Here is a 23,556-nt window from a genome sequence, read left to right on the forward strand (position 1 = left end):
GAAGCTTCCCTACTATTTACCTTCGGATAGTTGTAGCCAGATCTCGCACACTTCTGCCCATTTCTTTTGCTGCAGCTGGCAAGGCTTTCCTGAAGGCTTCTGTAGCCAATAACGGAGCTCCAGATTGATCCAGAGCTCTGTTATCGGCTAGAGAGGCCTACAGGAAACACTTGCTGGCTGCAAAAGAAATAGGCCAAGATGTGTGAGGCCTGGCTGCAACTATCTGAAGCCGAAGAAGTTCTTGAAGGTCTTTGACAGCGAAAAGGAGGCCAGGGTGACGCAGGCAAATGAGGTGAGTAGTGGATAACAATCCCCCCGAAAATAAGACCTTGTGCCTTTTTTGGTGGCAAGAAAATATAAGACAGGGTCTAATTTTGGGGGAAACATGGTATGCTGGCTAGTTAAACAACTGTTAAAAAAAGTTAAAAAAAACCCTTCCCATTTTACGGAAGCATTTAGTAGTTAACATGTAGATATAATTCATCATCACCTTTTGGTGAAGTGATAAAATTATGAGGTCAAATGGGGGAAAATAATTAATTTATTAATAATTATATTAATCTACAAATTAATATATATGTATATATATTAATCTACATTAATATATTGTATTATTGTATATATTGTAAAATTAATATTAATTTGTAAATTAATATATTGTATATTGTATACTGAATATTGTAGATTAATATAGTTAACCTATTCACTTTTCTTTCCCTTGTTTTTTACGTCTTTATCTGTTCTTTATCTGTCCTCACATATTTTCTTACAGCTTACTTATGATTTAGATATTATAATTTTTCTCAAAACAAAAATACATAACATGCTATACTTTACCACCAAAACTTCTGAAGTTAGCAATATAAACAAACAACGAACTACATCGTTTTCCTAATATTTATTCAGCGAAATATACTTAGATATCATGTTTCTTAGATTTTAATAGCCATGTCACAACCATCTGTTTTTAACCCCTTTATATACAATTACATGTTTTTCGACAAGCTATGGAATAAAATACATTTGTAAGAAGATGTAAACAGGTCGTTTCTTCAAGTCTTTTAAAACATATACAATATCAAGTCATTTAAACATACAACATATTCCTGCATTTAAACAAACTAACATTAGTATTTCCTCATATTTCAACACAATCAAGTAATGACTGTTTACAGTCTGATTATAAAATCTAGACATTCTGTCACAATGATTTGCAAGCATTCCATTTTGCATAAAATGTTTCTTCCATGCTAGAACATTTTGCAACATTTTTTAAAAAATAACCAAGAGAAGAAAGCGATAGATTGCTAACATTTCAATAAGCAAATTGCTTATTTATATAACTTTTTGTTGGACTGCACCAAGTCAATATAATTTAACATTTTCTCTGCCAAAAATGGACTTAATAACATGTTTGGAAAACCTGCAAGAACGCACCTTCATGTTTTCCTCCACTTCCCAAAACATACTGCTATTAAATATGATTTCTATTTACTTATCACAGATGTGATTAATTCTGCATGATTTGTCCAAACCAATTTTGAAGCCATCTGAAAAAGATGGATTTGATTTATCTTGGTACATTTATATTAAGGCAATAAAATTTGTAAGTTTATTATTTATTATATTTCCATACCCAGAAACCAAATTTGCAAGTTATTTCAAAAAGCACTTCCTTTATTCTAAAGGAGAAACTGCTTACACGATCCATCTTTCCTTTCATAAAATGGTGGTTTAGGAGAGTTACTATAAAATAATAAAATATTATACAATAACTCTTGTAAACCACCATTTTCTAAATGTGTATAATTCTCAGAACAAATTATAAAATTGCACAATATGTCAACAAGTTCAGGGAGATTGGGGAACTCTTAAGAAATTGTTACTTTTTCTAAAAATTTCCCTAAGTTTAACAGTAGTTAAAGTTCTCATTAATTTTAACCACTGTGTTAATCCTGATTTAACTATATCAGGAATTCAGAATTTAAAGCTCTTTTCAAAATTTTGATTAGCTGTATTTATAAAGTTATAATTGTAAAAATGATTATACTAAATATTTTGTTTTAAACTATAAACTATTAATATTAGGATTATAGTTTTATATGCAAAATGGTACTCTGTTCAATTCATTAAAATTAATGTTGGAATTCTCTTCTAATTCAATGTATTTGCTTTACCTGACCTGCAATCTTATTTTGCATTCCCCTTTCAATTTTCAGTTTTTAAATATAACTGAAAAATCTAAACATCTTCTGAATTAATAGTTAAGTTATTCAAACTATTTTATTTTTGCAAGTGTATAATCTAAATACTATTATAAACCCCTCACTCCTTGGACAGTCTCATTAAAAACCAAATATTGGTCTTTCTGAAAGAAACTGACTTCTTTGTTCCTCATATAACAAAATAAAGCAGCTATTATTTGAGATTTCAGAGACTTCATTCAAATGAACTTTTTTGGTCAATAAGGAGAAAGTGTTTTGATGACTCTGCTTATAGGAAGAGGTCCCCATGGTGGATAGAGGAAATTCAGATTAAAGCCAAACAAATTACCCTTCCTCCAAGATAAATTTCTCTATGCTTTTACAGCCAAACTCCCTGCTCAGCTGCTGAAAAAACTATTCTCAAAATTGGATGAGTTTTTGTGTGTACTTTAATCTCAAGGTTTTTTTTTATATAACTTGGACACTTTCAGAGTATTCAAAAGTTGGAAGAGAAACTCTTATCTTGTCTTTTTTGACATGGAAACATGAGGTTCTAGTAACAATCCTGTTTTATAAATGCAGTCCACATACTAAAACCTGAAGTCTTTGAACAGCTATATAGTGATACCGTGCTCTCTTACTTTACCGTATTTTCCGGCATATAAGACAACTTTTTAACACATGAAAATCTTCTCAAAAGTCGGGGGTCATCTTATACGCCGGGTGTCGTTTTATAAGCTGGTATACGGCGTACTGAAACTTACTTCCGAGCCGGACTGGAGAAGCTGTCCTTCTCCAGCTTCAGGGACAGGTGCCCTCTAGCTGAGCCACCGTGCACTGCATCCTGGCCAGCCGCTCCTGGAGCAGCCCCCTCCCCCTGCTCTCAGTGGTTTTCTCATGCCGGCAGTATCACATTGCGTACTACCGCTTGGATCGTCTTGGAGACAGGGCGGGCTGGGCAGGCAGGGAGAGCTGACCCACCCAATCCAAGCAGGCTTTGTATGCAGTGTGCACAGAAAATACATCGCTTGCCGTGATTGGCTGGTTATTGTATACTGGATTGGATTGGCGATTCTGAGGGAAGGCAGGGGAAATCAGGAACATCTGCACTTCAGTCAATTCTAATGTTGGAACGGCAGATCTGTCTCTATTGTTTGTTATCTTCCTCCTATCATCATCAGTTCCAGTTTGGTTGACAGCTTAGAAAACAAACAGCATGGCAGCTCCCATGGGTTTATTGTCTTATCCTTCCTTTCGGCTTTAGAATGAATTAGAAAAAGTTTAATCCAATTGCACTGTTTTATGTTTACATGTTTGATGACAAACAGCCTTATGTTTATAAGTGACAGTTTTCCTGCTAAGTACCTGTATGTCATAAGCATTTGAATTAAAATTACCATATTGAAATCAAATCTGATGTTTTTTTAATTTTTATTTGGTGTGTGTTGGAAGAAGGGTAGTCTTATATGGCGAGTATAGCCCAAACCCTATATTTTAACAGGAGAAGTAGGGCGTCGTCTTATATGCCCAGTCGTTTTATACGCCGGAAAATACGGTAAATATATTAGAATACATCTTTCAAAATACATATTCATAGGCTTGTTTATTAATTACTGCATATGCAACCCAGGGCCATAACAACTTGAACAGAAACTGCTTCAAGACTGGAAAAGGAGTGTAACAAGGTTGCATTGGTACGTAGATCTATTTAATTAATACACAGAAGCAATTTTGAGGCACCTGTTCCACTCCCTATTTCTCAAAAGCACCCACTGCCAGATGTTCATTGCTGAAGACAAAGAGCAACAACAACAACAAAACTATTTCATGTCCTTGGGCTGTACAGATCTTGCAGGAAAAAATATCTTCACTTGTACTTTCATAGAAAAATGAAATATTTCTTATCCCTCTTCAGCAGACCTATTTTGCATTGTGTTCAATAGCTGGTTGTATAAAGGTGTGTTGGATTGCTGCTCCAATCTTCTCTAATGTGGTAGAAGCAGAAGGCAAGTTGTGAAAAATCTTCAGAAATGCATTATTTATATGGCTAGAAGGGAGAAAAGCTCCAGAGGCATTTAGAAAATGATTCTTAGGATGTAATTCTCCATGTTCTTTCAAGAAGGTTCCACACCCATTTGCATTCTGATTCAGGAGACCCTGAGGAAACAGATAACCCCCAAATGGCCTCAACAACTCTCAGAAAGATAAGGACTGACCTTCAGAGTGCTAATGATCAGATGATGATTACACGGAATATAAATCTTTCTATTCTGCACCATTCAGCAAGAATTGAAGAAATTTCTTGGATGAGAAGCAACATTTCTTCAAGGAAAAAAGCAAAGTTGAATTGCCTTTTGAAAAGCACCTTTGGGACCATTTTGAGGTAACTTTAATTTAAAAGAATCAGACTGCAATCAAATTTGGTAGCAGAAATTTTGATATTTTAAGATATGCAGACAGCACCATTCTACTGGCAGAAAACAAAGAGTGTATAAAATAATTTATCCTAGAACTCAAGGAAGAAAGTAAAAAAGATGGATTGCATTTAAATGTCAAGAAGACTAAAGTTTCCACAACCATAGAAATCATGATATGAACAATGAAAAATTGAATCATTCCAGAATTTCTTTTTTTTTTTTAATTATTCCAAAATTTACCTAACATGAGTCACTGGACCCAAATTAAATGCAGAATATTATTTGTGCACATTTCAATGACTAACTTTAAGAAGATCTGGACAATAATAATAGTTTAAAAAGCAGATAGAAGGAAACTAGACTTCTTCAGATTATGACACTTCAAGCTTCAGGCAGCAAATGTAACAAACAATGAAATTACAAACTGGATATATCATTGGGATTAAGATTACCAAACTACGAATGCCTTATTTGATTCCTTGGAGAAATTGGATTATGAATGGTTGGAGGTGCAGGACAGAACATGTTAAAACAGAACATCAGCATGTCAAGTGATATGCTGATTTAAATCTAGAAACTTTAAACGAAGTTGAAAAATACTGGAACATTATCAAGAGAGATCTAAATATATGAAGTCTCTGAAAGTTGGATATAATTGAAGAGGGGAAGCTAGTGGTACAATCTTGTTTTGTAGTTCCATTCATGAAAATAAGTAAATAGATGTGGCATGGAGACCTTACAACTAAATATGAAATTGCTATGTTTAAAAAAAAATGTACAGTAATATTTCCAACATGTATGGCTTAGCACAACTGGCATAATTTCATAGAGAGAAACAAAGTTCTCCGCTAGGAGAATTATGTTTTTAGAAAGAATTGTGTAAACAATTGTTTGCATAAAAAATTATTCAAGAAGTAATGCTATGACAGGAAAGCCTATACTATGAAGCTTCAAAGATTAGCCAGGGAGGGATATCTCCCCAATTACAGGGGACTGCCAAGCAAAAAAGAAAGTCAGATTATAGAAATGACAATCGCTCAAAGTATCTTGTGTTAAAATATAATAACTCAAATAAGTTAAAAAACTGTTTTATGATGACTCACATCACCTTCAAAATTCAGTTTAATTGCCAACTGTTACATAAAATTCAGAGCCAGATATTCATTTTAGAACATAATTTTGTTAGCAACTCAAAAAGAAGATCTAATGTGATCTAGTATCATAAGTGTTATAGGAAAAATTGTGAAGGCAAAAAGAAATGACATCATTGTTACTAACCTTCATAAGTAACAAATAATTCATATGCTGTTAACATGATGGGCATCTAGAACTATTTTTCCTAGGTTTTCGTATTTTTGGCCTTGACAATTAATGTACAGATATTTTCATAATAGACAATGCAAAGAAAAGTATGGTGGATCTTAATCTGAGATGTGACAATAGTAGAAACATCCAAAATACAAAACTAAGACAAAACAGATTTTAAAAAGAGAGATATGCAACTCAAATTACAAGTGTTTCGATGCCTTTCAGAAGGACTGTAGAACTGCTAGAAATGCAACATAGATATTATAGTTTACAATTCCTTATTGCAATTCCACCTAATGAGAAGGAAGGCCTCACTGGAGAAGAGCCTAATGCTGGGAAAGATTGAGGGCAAAAGAAGAAAGGCACAACAGAGAATGAGGTGGCTGGATGGAGTCACTGAACCAGTCAGCATGAGCTTAAATGGACTCCGGGGGATAGTAGAGGACAGGAAGGCCTGGAAGAATGTTGTCCATGTTGTTCGCAACTAACAACAATTACTTAGCTTCTTGTTAGGATGAATGGGGACTATATGCCTTAATAAAAATAAATACCCCATGTCACAATTGGCAAATAAAATGAAAGTTTGAAGGTGATTTTTGTGCATGTCATCTACACAGCAAATATATTAAGCAAAATTGCAAAGGTATTTTAATATTGCAGTTCAGACATTTCTTAACAAGAATGTTAACTGCAAACTAAGAGAACAAAAGCCTGACAAATATTTGCTTTACAACTCTTCCTCAGACTCCAGATTGAAAGACTGAGAGCTAAAGATAATGTAGTACATTCGATACACGTAAATAATAAAATATGATAGCAGAATAGAATGAGATAAAAGCACCTTTACACAAAGTAATAGCATCAAATATATTCAAATACAGGAATTGAAGTTTAGTTGATAAACATGTTAAAAAGAAAATATGAGCGCTCAAAACGTGTTCTTCCACAAAATATATTCCCTGTATTTTCAACAATTCAAAAGAAGATATTTATGACTGTCAATTGGCACTGAATGCAACTGGAATACTGAACTTACCATGACTTTCTCTGAGGAATGATTGTTTTTATATTTTAAAACAAGCATGCTAAATAGAAAATGGTACTATTTAAATTAATGTCTATTTTGAGCCTTAGGGGCCTCTATCATGCAATTAAGAGACATTCATGTGGGAAAGATCTATCACAGCATATTAGCTAGGACAGTAACAAAAAAAATTGAGATTCAGAGGAACAACTTCAGGAAGTGGGAGGAAAAATTCTAAACACATCCTGCAGAAGGGCTTTACAGAAGAACGAGATTACCATACAAGCTGTGAAAATAAATAATTCTGTGTACCTGTTTAAATTGTGAAAATTTTTGTCATTGGATGAGTATCAATAATTTAGCCTATTTTAAAGTGTACCAGACAAATCCAATGATGATCAAGATGTTTTCTACCTCTCTGATCACAGAGAGCACACCTGAAATACTACTTGCTTATTCAGGAGCTACATTCCTATGAGGCTCCTGAATAATTTAAATGGCCATAGTGGACCTTTACATAATATGTTTGTTTGGCAGAGAACTATCTTCTTGAATAACAATAGTTCTCGGTGAACTAAGGCCATGTCTTTAATAATTTTTTCAAAGATTACAAATTAAATAACTATGTAAATGGTAACTAGGCAAAAGCCTATAATATGATACGAATAGAATATTACCTCTATTTTTTGTTAACTGCCTCACCTCAGACGGTGTGACATGTAGAGAAGGGGAATTGAGTATTAGTAATAGGGAACAGGAGCATCTTACAGTATCAGGAATTGGTTCAAGGCAGGGTCTCATTTTAACAGCGCAAACCATGCATTTTATTCTTAGAACAAATAAAAATTACCTATAAAGCCCTACATGGCTTAGGCCCAGGGTATCTGGCGGATCACCTGTGGCCCCCGACCTTTGCTCTTTCCGCCGTGACCTTAAAACATGGTTGTTTCGCCAGGCTGGCCTAGACTGAAGGGGTTTTAATGGGAATTTTAGATTCTTTTATCATTTGAATTTTAATCTGGACTTCTTGTTGCTTTATTGCTGTGAGCTGCCCTGAGTCCTCGTGGAGAAAGGGCGGCATATAAGTCCAATCAATCAATCAATCAATCAATAAAAAACATCCATGTCAGAGAAAGCATATTGTTTGTTTTCTTGCAGATCTTTCATTACCTAAACTAGGTAACACCATCATTGCTGGCAAGGAGTGGGGTTTGCTCTAAATTTATATTATAGCATCTTGCCCTGTCACTGTTGGCGGGGTTGATCTTAGAGACTCTTTGGTTGGGCTGTTTACTGTTTGCTTCTTTGGCAGTTTCTTGATGGCTAATTTGTCAGAAGGCCCACTCCTGACCAGCAACTGATGATGTTACCCAGTTTGGGTATTGAAACCCAAACTGCAAGCTCAGAAAGCACTAAGGACCCCTCATTTCAACCCTGAGCTATAAATATTCTTCAGTATTGATTGGGAAAGATGTCTAATACTTTATAACCCTAAAAACTGCAACAGCCACCTCTGTTATCTTTCCTTTTATTATATTTGTATCTGGGCTTATACTAATAAAGCACAAAATGATGTATATGGAGATAACATTTCCTCTTTTTTCCCACAGAGCAACCCCGAGATTATGATGAACTAAGGAAAAGTTACCAAGCCTAAAATTAACCAGTAAGCTTCCGTCATTGACTATGGACTTGAGCCTGGGTTTCCCCACACTCTTAGTCAAACACTTTAACTACTGTACCACATTGGCTCTCATCCCTGTTAATTTCCAAATCATTGATATATAATTAAAAAAAGAAGAAGAAGATAAGTATCTCAATACCAGTGAATCTGCCAGAACAAAATTGGGGTGAAATAATTTGTCTGAAAGAGTCATTATATACATGACTGTATATAATCTGAACATGTTCTGATTATGTTCTGAAATGTTCCATTTTGAATAAATCTCCAATAATTAGCTAAATTTCCCTTTTTAAAAAAAATCAGAAGTGGTTCTTCCAGATTAGCCTTCTATTGAATACGATGTTAACCTTTAAAAAACATTTTAAGTGCTTTAATGATTGCCATTACCATATAACGAGTAAACCATCTGGCCAAGTGGAGTTAAAGATGTTTAAGCATCTTTCTGATGCAGTAATATATCCCAAAGCACTCCTTTATTGCAAACTAAGAAAAGATTTATCAACTCAGAACATTCTAAAGTTACTGATTCGTATTTTTTTTAATTGTCTTCTGGCAGAAATGCAGCCATAAATATTGCCTTGTTACTTCTAGGATCATCGCCAGCCAATACATCAGCGGTTCTCAACCTGGGGGTCGCGACCCCTTTGGGGGTCAAACAGCCATTTCACAGGGGTCGCCAAAGCCCTCTCTCACCCCCCCCACGCCTTCACTCACCCTCACCTTCTGCCTCTGTTGGATCGCCATTCGCTTACCCCGCCCACTCCCAATCTATTGCTGCCTCCTGAGTCCCAGCTGATGGCTAGAGGGAAACAAACCAATTCTTGCCGCGGGGCTTCAAAGGGCCGCCCTACAGCTGATCAGTATTAAAAGAAAACAAATGAGAAGACCGGTGCCTGCAAAAATAGAAAAAAGCAACCCCTTTCAGCTTCAGCATAGGTTAATTACCATAAATTGATTTGATCAGCCTCCGGACTCTCAGCTGATTTGCTCTCAGCTGTTTTGCAGAGGGCTCTGTTGCTAGCTGCAAAGAGAGGAGCAGATTTTTTCCCCCCTAGCTATGCTGAAAAAACGAAACTGAAAGTAAGCAGGGTCTTTGCTGCAACGTGACAAAATGAGGCAGAGAGATTTCTTTTTCTTTTTCCTCACCAAAAAAGGTAGGTGCAAAACTGCAAACAATGGGAAATTTAGGGCAAAAGAGGAGGTTCAAGATTTTAAAACACAAAAGAAAAAAAGCTCTATTTAACTAGGGAATTGTAATAATTGAGATACTATTAATTGTATATTGTATATTACCCTTCATCCTCATCTCTAATCTTAATCAAATTCAATTTTTCCCTTCTATTCTATATTAAACCTCTTCCCATTGTCATCTATTTTTATATCCATCCTCACATTGGTTAATTATGTAATTATGTAATACAGTTGTTTAATACAAATTCAACATTTTAATATAAATCAATTAGTTATATAACTATCTTTTTTGTATATCAATCAATATGAACATGAATATTCCAATTATTTCCATGCAATCCAATTTCTTACAAATCAATTAATTATATTTACCAATAATAATAAACCAAATAATTTTCCCCATATATTCCTCCAAACCACAACTTAACCATTTCTGCTTTCAATACAATATACAATTAATAGTATCTCAATTATTACAATTCCCTAGTTAAATAGAGCTTTTTTTCTTTTGTGTTTTAAAATCTTGAACTTCCTCTTTTGCCCTAAATTTCCCATTGTTTGCAGTTTTGCACCTACCTTTTTTGGTGAGGAAAAAGAAAAAGAAATCTCTCTGCCTCATTTTGTCACGTTGCAGCAACGACCCTGCTTACTTTCAGTTTCGTTTTTTCAGCATAGCTAGGGGGGGAAAAATCTGCTCCTCTCTTTGCAGCTAGCAACAGAGCCCTCTGCAAAACAGCTGAGAGCAAATCAGCTGAGAGTCCGGAGGCTGATCAAATCAACTTACGGTAATTAACCTATGCTGAAGCTGAAAGGGGTTGCTTTTTTCTATTTTTGCAGGCACCGGTCTTCTCATTTGTTTTCTTTTAACACTGATCAGCTGTAGGGCGGCCCTTTGAAGCCCCGCGGCAAGGATTGGTTTGTTTCCCTCTAGCCATCAGCTGGGACTCAGGAGGCAGCAATAGATTGGGAGTGGGCGGGGTAAGCGAATGGTGATCCAACAGAGGCAGAGGGTGAGGGTGAGTGAAAGCGTGGGGGGGGTGAGAGAGGGCTTTGGCGACCCCTGTGAAATGGCTGTTTGACCCCCAAAGGGGTCGCGACCCCCAGGTTGAGAACCGCTGACCTAAAGGATGGTGTTCTTAGCAGTAATCCCTTCGCTGTAGAACAATTTGACATCCCTCACCCTAAGCTAATATTCATGAAGGCATGAACACCATGATAAAAATTTCAGTTAAGCCAACTAGCAGCTTTGTGAGATGTTATTTGTTACTGTATTTTTACAACTATAAATTCATTAGAGTCCAACAACATACAAATAATTTATAAATATATAAATCAGCATATAAAGAATTGTCACAGTCTAAACGAATATTCCCCCCCCCCATTTTCTGCTATATAAATGCAGATTTCTTCAAGCAGCTAGGGACCCCAAATTTAGTATAAAATCCAACTAGCAGGCTTGTTTTACACATTTCTTTACAAGTCTAATTTCCAATTTCATGAGAATTATGAAACCAAAAGTGCAAATAATTTTGTAAATGATAAAGTACAATATACATGAACTGTTACCAGTTTTGATGATACAATGTCCATTAATTACGTCACTTCAATTGCTTCACTAAGCTTATTTTAGCCATGCAACTTTAGTATATTTATATACAAAACACAATCTTTGATGGATATAAGCCAATTAAAGAACCAACTATAATTTCAGTTGATTTTGTTAAAGGAAATTATTTTAAATTAATGTGGCTACTGAATAGTTGCCATACTTTACCTCAAAAATATATGCCATCTAATTTCTGCTGTGAACATTTGTTTATGTAAGCTAAACTCCAGGCCATGAATGTTGACCATGAAGGAGTCTCAGATTTCCTGCTACTAATTTATGCTGCCTCGTTCTAAACAAGGGCAAACATCATATGTTTGTTATATTAATGCATTCTGCCAAAACATCACTATTAAATGAAATCATTGCAATATTTTTGGTAGAAACCTTTAACAACTTCCATCCCTCACAGAAGCACAGAAGCGAAACAAGGCTGTTTTGTTTCCACAGAGTAACTGATTCTTGGTATACTAGAGGTTGTTCAAAACGTTTTTCCATGCATGTTTCTCAGAAAGAATGAGCATTTAGTGTGGTTTACCTTTACCAGAGAATGAAGGCTTTTTTCACCAAACATATCCCAGAGGAAGGTCATGTCGTCTTGGTTGTCCACATGTGGCTGCAGCTGGGCTGGCAATGAAGCCAGCAGCTCATACAGACCTATAAAGAGTAAATAGAACACAAAGTAAAAATTAAAATTGATTTCATTTAGACACTGTTATGTTTCTGCTTTATACCACTTTATACGGAGACAATATAGAGTATGGATATATCTAATAAAGCAATGAAGAAAATTGCTTCATTAGTGTGTGTGTGTGAGAGAGATTCGGATTAAAAGAGAAAGAAGCTGCAGTAGTGGTGTAGTATTCTTTCACTTTATTAACAGTGGCTAAAGTATTTATGGGCGATATATTTATTTAACACTGAATCAAGAATTCATAAAGCTTTTTGGGACAAAACCCAGAAACACATGCATTCCTTAGCTTAATCGTTATTCCAGCTCCCTTGATGTTGGAGTGAAATGAATCATGAACAGAAAAAACATCCTTGTAAGTATAGAAAATGGATAGGGTGGTTCCTTAAAAAGAGTTTGCGGTTTCTCTTAAATACTTCTGATACATTGCTTTTTAAAATCATCTTGGGTATAACAGATGCATGGATAAATAAGTTCCTGAAAAAAACCCTTGTATGTTTAATTTTTTTTATTGTTGCTGTTGTTAAAAAGAGTGCACCTGCAGAGCATTTCTCCAAACTCCTTCACAGAGATTAAAGCAATGGCTGCCCCAGTTTGTTTAGGTCACGTCCCATGACAATTTCTTGAGACATGCAGTAGCATATAGGTTCAATACCAGGTAGCATAATATTATCCTTCAAAAAGCTGTCCAAAAAATATAATAATGTGATTTGCAGAACTTTCCCACCAAGACTTGGCCTATTAATAGCATGTTTATCCAGTGGGGAATTTTTATGGCTAAAAGATACAATACTGTATCTTTTAGATGGCAAGCATTGATGCCTTTTTGGCTAATCCAATATAGATGATCAAAAATTATTTTTCTTTCATTGTGGCAATCCTGAATTTATTAAAATATTATGTCTATTAAACAAGTGTGACTTTTTATGATCAGACTAAGCACTATCCACTACAGTAATAGCTTTCCAAAGTAATCACCAAAGAAATACCTTTCCAAAATGATTGCCTATTAAATTATATTGTATTACATTACATTGATTTTATTAAATTATACTGCCTACTAAGTTATAGTGAATGATCTATAAATGGGATCATTTTCCCTTGAAGACTATAGCTTAAACTCAATGAGTCAACACCATTGAACAATTTTCTGAGGCACTGGATGATGGTTCTAAAATTAAATACAGAATTTTTTGGAAGCAATGTACTGTTCCTGTTGTTATTTAATAAAAAATGCTAGGAAAAAAAATCCTTTCAGACATAATTTTCTATGGTCTTTTGTGAGGCAATGCTCATATTTCAAACTTTGATTTATTTTAAAGCTAATCTTCTTTATAGTAACTTTTAAGCATAAAAATAGAATGCCCACATTGCTGTAGCTTTTCCTGAATATAAAAAGCACTGAATCTACACTATGAACCTCTTCCAACAGCATTCGCTGCACTAAAAGATTACAGGTTCAGACTTCAGGTCAGCCAAGTCACTTACAGAAGCAAAGCACTAAGTGCAAAGTTTATGTAAGAGCGATAGGCAACAAAGTGCCTTCCATCTGTTTCACATTATAGTTTTTGTAAGACTTTTTGTAAGGCTTACTCAGCATGGCAATTGAAAAGTACTGGGAAGTACTAGATGGCTAAACCTACATCTTGCACATGGATGCTACTTAAATATTTCAAAGTGAGAGAGAATCATATTTGTCTGAAGTATATGCTGCGGCTTGCACTTCCTGCAACAGTTTCTAACACAGCAAGAACTCAGCAAAAGGAAATATAGTATTGGATTGCTTTTTTACAACAGTAAATAATCCCTGCAGACAAAGAATTCTTCCTACCTCATCAGTTTAAAAGGATTTTCAGATAGGTATTAAATCTAAAGTGGCGCCAACTTACTTATGACCTTCCCTTGTTTCCTTCCTTACCTACTTGACATTTTACTTTTTAAAAGGTCATTCTATTTTTAAAAAGAAGCTTATAATCAGCAAAGCAAAGGACAAAACTTCAGAATCAGAAGTTTAAAGAAAACCTTCGGGACCCAAATGTTAGAAAATAAAAATGAATGACAGCTGCAGCCCAGGGTTTGTTGGCATGACACTCATCTCCCCATGAAAAGCATGAAAGAAAGAAGGAAAAAAAAAACAGAAATAATAAGAAGCATCCTGCGAGATGGGACGGCAGGAACTATTTTGTTAACTGTTGCTTGTATCAGGCCATATTTGTCATGACAGTCATTTGTGCAAGATCAAGTCTTCTCAGTTCTTTGAAAGAAAACAATAAAAGATTAAAATAGGTAAGTATCAAGAGAGCATATTGCATGCTGTTAGAACCAGAAAACAGGAGATTCTTTTTCCAAGCTTTTCAAACATACTGCCATTGTTCAGAAGCAGAATGAATAAACAATACATTTTAGAGCACATCCAATGTCCTGTGGTTAGCACTGCACATATAATGTAGTAAAACTTGCCCATCATTACTGATGTCTTCAGTGAGGAAATAAGAGGCTCGCCACAGGAGGGGAAAAAGGGAAGCTATGAAGTCCACTGCTGTGTTCTGTAAATTTGTATTTGCTTGAAATTAATTTAACTGTTGTGAATTTCTAGTTTGGTAAAGTTAGAAATTCCTAGTCTTGTTTATAGGTCTAGAGTTTTAAAGTTCTCTAAGGAGTAGTAGAACCTGTTAAAGTAATTTAAGTTTCTGGTGTAGACTTCCTCTCTAGCATTGTTCTTTCCCTGGTGAACAGATCATGTTAGTAACATCACAGAATCTTTTTCAGAACACTGGTAATAAAAATCCACCAAAATGTTTGAGAATGGGTTGTTACATGGAAGACAAGCCTATGGCATATTTTGTATTATGAAACCTGGTTTCAAGTGTTCACTCCAGTTTGAAGATTTCTGCCCTGAATTATCTAAAATGGATTAAACAAGAAATTATGATTACTTAAAGAATCATAGAATATTAGAGTTGGAAGAATTATCATAGGTCATCTAGTTCAGCCTACATTCAATGGACAAGTCAACTAAGCCCTATATGACTGCCATCCATCCCCATTTGAAGATCTCCTGCAGGGAGAACAGACGGTTCCACTGTTCAACAGCTTTTACCACCTGGAAACTATGCCATGTTTGGTGCAATCAATTTACATTATCAAAGAACAAGTATCTTTCATGATACCAAAACATTGCTTTTAATGCAGACCACAGGTGAATTTGCTTATTTGCTTGCTCACGTTCAGCAGGTGCTTCGCTATTTTTCCTATATCCTTTTCACATGAAGTTCCTCAAATCCTAGACATTAAATCTGCAAGACTTCACATTTATCGCAACTGAACATCTTGCTAGAACTGACCCAATGTTCAGATCAGTCCTGGATTTGACATAATTCACTAATGTTAGAAGTATTCCATTCATTTCATATTCTTTATAAAAATCCTGAATAATGTTGAATCAAAATTTCCATTTTCAAGGACATGAAGTTTTTTCACAGGCATTTGACACCTTCACATTCAAAGACACACACACATACATATATCTGTGAAAATCAGGGAGTAGGGTTATTTGTGTTATAATTCAGCATGATTCAGAATCAACAAGGTAGGAAAGACATGTAAGAACTGGCTTCTAGAATTTCTTCCAATCTTTCTATCAGCAATGGTGGTAGAAAGTTGCTGTGTAATGAAGTCGCATGCATGCATATATTGCTCAGGTAGCCTCTAAGGGTATGTGAATCTGTGTGCAACAGGAAGCACGAAGTGGCATTATATGTTCAGCTCTGGCTCACATGGTCAGGGAATTTATCTTAAAGTGGGGATGAGCAGATTCTGAGCTGCCGCTCAATTGCCTCTCCCATAGGGGTAATATTTTTTAATCCACAGCCCTGATAAGATCTGGCCCACATTCTTGGCAAGTCCCAGAGCAAAGTGCGCGTACACACACACACACAGCAGCCGCCTCTGGCTGCACCCAATCCAGCAAAACAAAGGAACAGGGAAATGAGTCCACGAACCAACAAACAATGAGCCCATAAACTAAGGAACAACGTACTGAGTCCATGAAGTCAGGAAGAAGAAAGCAGTCCTGCAAACTCCAAATGTCTGTACCAGCACACCAAATTCTACCAATTCAGCATTTGTTCCCGACAAATGCCCCTCCCCATAGTCTCCTTAAATTTCAATCCTCAGCTGTGCCTTGTGACGAGGAGGAGGGCGCTCTCCTCCTGAATCGTCGGGTTGGCCTGTGCTGTTTCTGCCTTCTCTCCACTCTCCGTGCTCAGGGATCAGGAGGGGGAAATCCTTATTCATTGCCTAAGCTCCGTCGCTCCTCATGTCCACTGCTTGCCCTCTCTTTGTCATCTTGCTCCCGTTCCTCTCTGCTAACAAGCTGTCTCCATCCTGAAGGGCCCTGAGCTGCTTCGGCCTGCTCCTCCTCAATTCCTCTGAAGCCAATGAAGCCACCCACTTAATCTCTGTCAGCTCCAGCTCCAGCTCATCTTCCTTCACAGATTCAGGCTCTGATGGGGACATGTCATCTTCACTGCTATTGGACTGTTAATCCTAAATCCTTTAACACATTTCTCAACATTTGGTTGACTTGGAAAAATGAGACTCGTATTCACAGTACTCTTAGGATTTTCTCAATTTTTAATTCATTTATGGTCCAGGAGCTAGTTTATGTATTCCATCAAAATGTAGCTACCCAAAGCTGGAAAGCATATTTAAAATTTTAAATGTCCATTTTTGGTTTTAGAAATCTAAATAATCAACTACCTGAAATACTCTCAGTCATCAGGCCATAAATCAAAGCTTATCCACAGTCTATACATTCTTAGTGAGGCAGCTGCTTTTATATAGATATATTAGCTTTTATTAAGTTGAACTAAAAATAAACAAAATGAACTTTTTGGATTAGCACCCAATATGTATGATGGATATTATTTTGAATTATTTGAATCCTGCTTTAAGTAATATTAAGCCTGCTCTTGATTATATATTTTATCAAGTCTTCAATATATAAACTATTTAACAAAACCACATTTCATTGTTACTTATAATTATACCATTGAGACACAGTTTGACAGCTTATTTAAGGATTATAATCCAGCAATGGAACTTTTGAAGTTTGTTAGTACTCTATTTAGTTAGAAGTATTTTCTAACTTTGTCACAGAAAAGATCCTATATGTCTTTTATATGCTTTATTAATTACATCTGAAACCAAAACAAATATTTGATTGGTTATTAACAGCAATTTATGCTGTCCATTTGAACACATGCCGAGTGGTTCATATAAAACATTTAGAGAACTTAACATTTATGATATCTCAAATCTAATTTCTACATTAGAGGTTTTCATACAGTCTTGGAAAGGCTAAAGGAAATTTGAGAGGACAAGGAAAATGCTTTGTCTATTACACTTACAATGGAATGGTAACAGCCTGTATCTTTATATATATATTTAATCATTAAATAAACATAAGCATCTAGAATTACTGTTTATTTAAGAAGTGAATTATAGGATCTTTGAATTTTTTTAGAACTGATTCAGCAATTTTAGCCACAAAATCCAGTCCATTGATAGAAATATAACAGCAAAAGAAGTTATATACTTCTTCTGCTATTGAAAACGTATGTAATCTGCACTCAATATTCACTATAATACTGCTTTTATAAGCCTGAAGAAGTTTGCCTCAACAAAACATGTAGCTTTTGGAAATAGTTTAATACAGGAACTTGCTGGGGACAGGATGAGGGCTCAGAGAACAAAACAATAGTACCACATAGAATGGTAAACATTACCTTTATTACATTTAAACTACCAATTTCTGAATGTGATATTTTCACTGAATACATGGACACCTTTGCATATTTTGAGATGTATAATAAAATAGTTTTTACAAATACTGGAAAATGATCAACACAAAATATATTTTCCAATTTTAAAAACTAGTTTCTGTTACTGCAATTTTCTACCTAAGTCTGAAAGTTCTTTAAAAAAGGCTAAAAAAAAACCCCAAAAAACGGGGAAAGTGCTCACGTGGTAAACTACTCAAGAGTCCAGATGCTCAACATTCTTGACATCAGAATGGAAAATTTTACTATTAGTCTAGAGAAATTTAATATCACCATTTTTGTCATATCCTTCATAGCTTCATTATTAGAACAAGTCTGTGGAAGCTATAAAATAGACCTAAACGATAAAAAAATATGTTCATTTTGTTCCATCACTTTTATGTACTACAATCATGTCTGGGAGATTTTAAATCAATACAATGACAAGTGGTTATCTCCCTTTATTTGTTAATTACCTTATCAGATTTTTGAACCATGCCAAACTAATGCTTCAATGTTATTGTAACTTGTGGTAATGAACTCAAAGAACATATCACTAAGCCCAATGAATTTTTAATGAATAGATCAAAACATATTAACTTGTAAATTTGCTTTTACATAGATTAACTAAAATTCAATTAATAATATTTATTAATATAAAATTGCGTCCCTTTCTGGATCGGGACTCGTTAAATATGGTCACTCATGCCCTCGTCACTTCCCGCCTGGACTACTGCAATGCTCTCTACATGGGGCTCCCCTTGAGGAGCACCCAGAGGCTCCAGCTGGTCCAGAATGCAGCCGCGCGAGTGGTTATGGGAGCGATGTGGTGCTCCCATGTGACCCCCCTCCTGCGCGAGCTGCACTGGCTCCCGGTGGTCTTCCGGGTGCACTTCAAGGTTTTGGTTACCACCTTTAGAGCACTCCATGGCTTAGGACCAGGATATCTACGAGACCGCCTTCTGCCACTAGTAGCCTCTCACCGACCAGTACGCTCCCATAGAGCGGGGCTTCTTAGGGTGCCGTTGGTCAAACAGTGTTGACTGGCAGCCCCCAGGGGGAGAGCCTTCTCTGTGGGGGCACCCGCCATCTGGAACGAGCTCCCCCTGGAGATACGGAGGCTCCCGGATCTGCGCGCTTTCCGCCATGCCCTCAAAACATTCCTATTCCAGCAGGCCGGCCTGTCTTATAAATTTGGGGTGTTTTAAATTTTGTTTTCTGGGCCAAATTATTTAATTGTATTTTAATGGTTTTTTAACATTTGTATTATATGTATTTTATCTTTTGGCTGTTCACCGCCCTGAGTCCTTCGGGAGTAGGGCGGTATACAAATTCAATTAATAATAATAATAATAATAATAATAATAATAATAATAATAATAATAATAATAATAATAATAATAATAATAATAATAATTTCAGAAAGTTTTCAGATGAGTCCTATTTTTAGGAGATTTAGTGTCAATTGACTTATACTGCTTTTGTTTAGAGGCTGTAATTTTATTTTCTAAAATTGATATGTGTTTTAAAAATTTTGAGCTCTACTATTAAGTTGCTTTAATTACAAAACAAGCACCCATTAAGGAAGAATTGGTAGCAAGCCATCTCTATATTGTTCCTAGCAGAACAATAAGAAAACTACAGAAGCATCCAACAAATTTTGAATTCAAAGTACTTCAAATTTGAAATGCCCAATTTGAACGTAAAAACAGCTGCTCTGAGCATTGATTTTACCATTCCGGAAAAAAAAATTGAGTTCCAAATAGTTTAAAATTCAAATACATCATACATGCTTAATGAGCGTATTCATGAAACCACTCAAAAATGTTGCTTCAGATTTCTTTTTTTTAACAATCTCTAAAAATACAGGATTTAAAAACAATTTACTTGATTTAGTCAAGTTCAAATATAGCATGAGTTAGTCTTATATAACATTATAACCAGCAAATTTTCCTTAAATTTTTAGTTAATTTTAAATTAGTTGATCTAATTGGTAGAAAAAAGTCACATTAAACTTGTTTCATTTACAAGAATTGGTTTCTTATACATAAACCTTAATGCAATAAAGCAAAAGAGAACCACATATGGGACGTTATTTCTACAGGAGTGTGATATACAGTTGAATGTATCTAGGTATGGATGCAAATGCTTACCCATATTTATGTTTACCATGAGATAGTGGATATTCAGATAGCTACACAGGACTTAATAAACGTTACCAAACTATTTAATAAAAGCTAATTATGTATAGAAAACGAACAACTCTACCTGCATCTCCACTAGATCCAGTTGATAAAGCTGGCATTGTTAAGAATTTCAGCTAGAAGGCAGTAACTTCCCTTCAATTGTTGGCAGGCACCTTCCTCAGTAAGATTTAGGCAATTTCAAAGTGCCCTGAAAAGAATACAAATATGGATAAATAAGATTACTAAAAATTGCAAGTGACTAAATGGTAGCAATTTGAAATACATTTCTTTAAACCATTACGAAATATCATTATAGGACCCTAAAATAGAATATGCATTATTCTTACAATGTTTCATTTATTCAAGTCTATATATGGATGCGGTGTGTTTAGGGACATGCAAGGAAATCTTGATTTAACAAGTCAATATCTCAATATCACCATAAACAACCGCCTGTTATGATCTGTACATTTTCAAAATCAGCTTGTTTTTTGGCAAGTGATTTAAGAAAAAGTCCCTTGAATTCAATATAATTAGTTTTTTTGTTTTTTAAATTTGATTTATATGCCGCCCTTCTCCGGAGACTCAGGGCAGCTTACAATGCATTAAGCAATAGCCTTCATACTTTTGTATATTTATACAAAGTCAGCTTATTGCCCCCACAAACTGGGTCCTCATTTAACCTACCTTAGAAAGGATGGAAGGCTGAGTCAACCTTGAGCCTGGTAAGATTCGAACCTGCAGTAATTGCAGGCAGCTGTGTTAATAACAGGGTGCTTTAGACCACTGTACTACCAAGGCTCTTTCACTTTCTAAAAGGGCTCTTAGGGGAAAAAAATGGCACAATCACGTTGTTCCATTCTCAGTTATGTAGATTATACATAGCATGGACATTGGAAAGCACCAAGGAACATATTGGTGGGCCAAGTCAGAAGTAATTACTACAACTACTTCCATCAGACTAAAATATTAATATACTTCCAAAATGTAGTTTATACAGATTGAAATCTTATAAGTAGAATAATCACTGAGTTAAGAATGAAGCCAAAAGTATAAACTTTTTTTGGCATGTCAACAGAAACTAAGAATATATATCCCCAGGCTAACTCGAGCATTATATGTTCTCAGCTGGGAGATTTTAGCCACATTCATATTGTATTACTTAATTTATTAGCATTAATGCGTTGTAAATGATGCACCTTACTTGTTGTGTACTGTTTCCAAACAAGTGCAAATATGTAATTTTGGGTTTTCCTAAATAATTATTTTCAGTATCTGAATACTCTTTTCTAATAGCTTCTAAAATAGTTAGGACTTATTTCATATGCAACCTTGCAACCGTTTATAAAACAGAAGTTAAAACATTTTCAACTTGAGATTTTTAAAAAACGGAATACAGAACATTCAAGAGGCAGATGCTCCATGTTATGGATTATTAAGTATGTTTTCTTATGTGTACTTAATTCTGCATTGAATATGGCTGTTATGCATGTTTGCTTGTGTGTGCATAATTCTGCACTGAGTTATAGCGGTTACGTACAACTCCATTAACCTTGTATAAATATCTCTACAGATTAAGTTTTTAAAAGTTACCTGAAATCAGGCCAAGGACAGAGCGTACAAGCGTTGCAAAGCATCAATTCACTTTTCCTGGTATAAATGTAACATGCACATAGCAAAGCCAAAAAAATAAAATTTAAAACTTGGACCCAAAGTTATAGAGTTATTAAGGAATCAAAATGTTAATTGAATCCAATCAACTTTTCATTATTTCTCACTGGATTGTTCATTAGCTTGTTAGCTGTTGTTGGGTTTACCCCCCTCAAAGTTAATAAAAATTATTTTAAAAATGAAAGTTCTATGAATTTAGAAAATAACTAGTATTAAGAATAGATACTATTTACTATTTTTATTCTGGTTAAAATCTGTAATAGTTACTTTCAGAATCTATTATTTTAAAGAGTTGTGTGGTTTAGCAGTGTATAAGCAGTATAGTAAAAGTAAACGACCTGCCGAAATCATTACCAGTAAAAAGCTTAAAATTAAATAAATATTTCCCCCCCACAAAACACATAACAAGTTATTGGGGTTTTTTTTAACTAAAGTTTCCTTTGGCGGAACTGGTTTAAAAATACTTTATTTTGCAGCAGAATACAGTTTATGGTGTTGCTAACTACTCCGCAAAACGGATTTGCTACAACACAGAAATACCAGCTGTTATAGTATGTTCTAAGAGGGATTATCAACTATTCTTCAACTGAAGTTCAATATGTGTTTCCATAAAAACACAGCCAAAAGCCAGGAATGTAAAAGGAATATCAACTGCACCTGAGGCATTTACAGTGCCCAATAGGACTGTTAAAACCAGACATTTAAAGGGCTTTTAAAAAAACCAGAAAGAAATCTCATTATTCCAGTTATATCTTGTTTCTATATCACACTGTATCAGATTCTTCTGGCAGCTACCATGTGGAAACAGTGAAATATGTGTAGTTCAACAGAATGTTGAATTTCCACCAGGCCCTTAGTAACCTCTCAGGCTCCTGTAGTACCTATGCCATCTAGTGGTTAAGTGGGCTTGTGCAACATCTTCTAATAAAACCATAATTGGAAGGGGCTTTTTCAGGGCAATGTCTGCTACCTGCTGCTCAATGAAGGAATCCAAATTAAAGCATCCAGATAATTCGGATACTATCTGAAAACATCCAGATAAACAGTTGATTGCCACCTTTAATATATGATACAACAGTTGATCAGCTCTAAATGCTGCATATAGGAGTCTTTGACTTACAATTTTTTATGTGTGAATATTTACAGAGAAATATCAACAACCTGAGATATGTAGATGATACCACTCTAAGGGCAGAAAGAGAAGAGGAACTAAAGAGCCTCTTGATGCAGGTGAAGGAGGAGAGTGTAAAAGTTGGCTTGAAACTCAATATTAAGAAAACTAAGATCATGGCATCCAGCCTTCTCAATTCCTGGCAAATAGATGGGGAAGAAATGGAGGTAGTGACAGATTTTATTTTCCTGGGCTCCAAGATCACCACAGATGGGACTGCAGCCAAGAAATTAAAAGACGCTTGCTCCTGGGGAGGAAAGCTATGGCAAATCTAGACAGCATTCTAAAAAGCAGAGACATCACCCTGCCATCAAAAGCACATATAGTCAAGGCTATGGTTTTCCCAGTTGCAATGTATGGATGTGAAAGTTGGACTATAAGAAAGGCTGAGCGCCAAAGAATTGAGGCCTTTGAACTCTGGTGCTGGAGAAGACTCCTACGAGTCCCTTGGACTGCAAGGCGATCAAACCGGTCAGTCCTAGAGATCATCAACCCTGACTGCTCTTTAGAAGGTCAGGTCCTGAAGATGAAACTCAAATACTTTGGCCACCTAATGAGAAGGAAGGATTCACTGGAGAAGA

At 35.4% G+C, this 23,556-nt stretch overlaps 1 protein-coding gene across 3 annotated transcripts in view; it reads right to left on the bottom strand.

The window, feature by feature from the left end:
• MPP7 (MAGUK p55 scaffold protein 7) overlaps positions 1-23,556 on the bottom strand; it is an 83,748-nt gene that overhangs the window by 44,877 nt on the left and 15,315 nt on the right. For 2 of the 3 annotated variants that reach the window (XM_034402131.3, XM_087892911.1), the window contains exons 2-3: positions 20,216-20,341; positions 11,973-12,091 (exon numbers count right to left, since the gene is read on the bottom strand). In XM_034402131.3, coding sequence (XP_034258022.1) covers positions 11,973-12,091; positions 20,216-20,252 — 156 coding nt within the window. In that variant the 5' untranslated portion in view covers positions 20,253-20,341. The remainder of the gene's footprint in view (positions 1-11,972; positions 12,092-20,215; positions 20,342-23,556) is intronic. The other variant, XM_087892910.1, reaches the window with a different exon arrangement.

The sequence above is a fragment of the Pantherophis guttatus genome, chromosome 4 (assembly GCF_059756535.1).
Source record: "Pantherophis guttatus breed Tessera chromosome 4, ASM5975653v1, whole genome shotgun sequence".
Taxonomy (NCBI): domain Eukaryota; kingdom Metazoa; phylum Chordata; class Lepidosauria; order Squamata; family Colubridae; genus Pantherophis; species Pantherophis guttatus.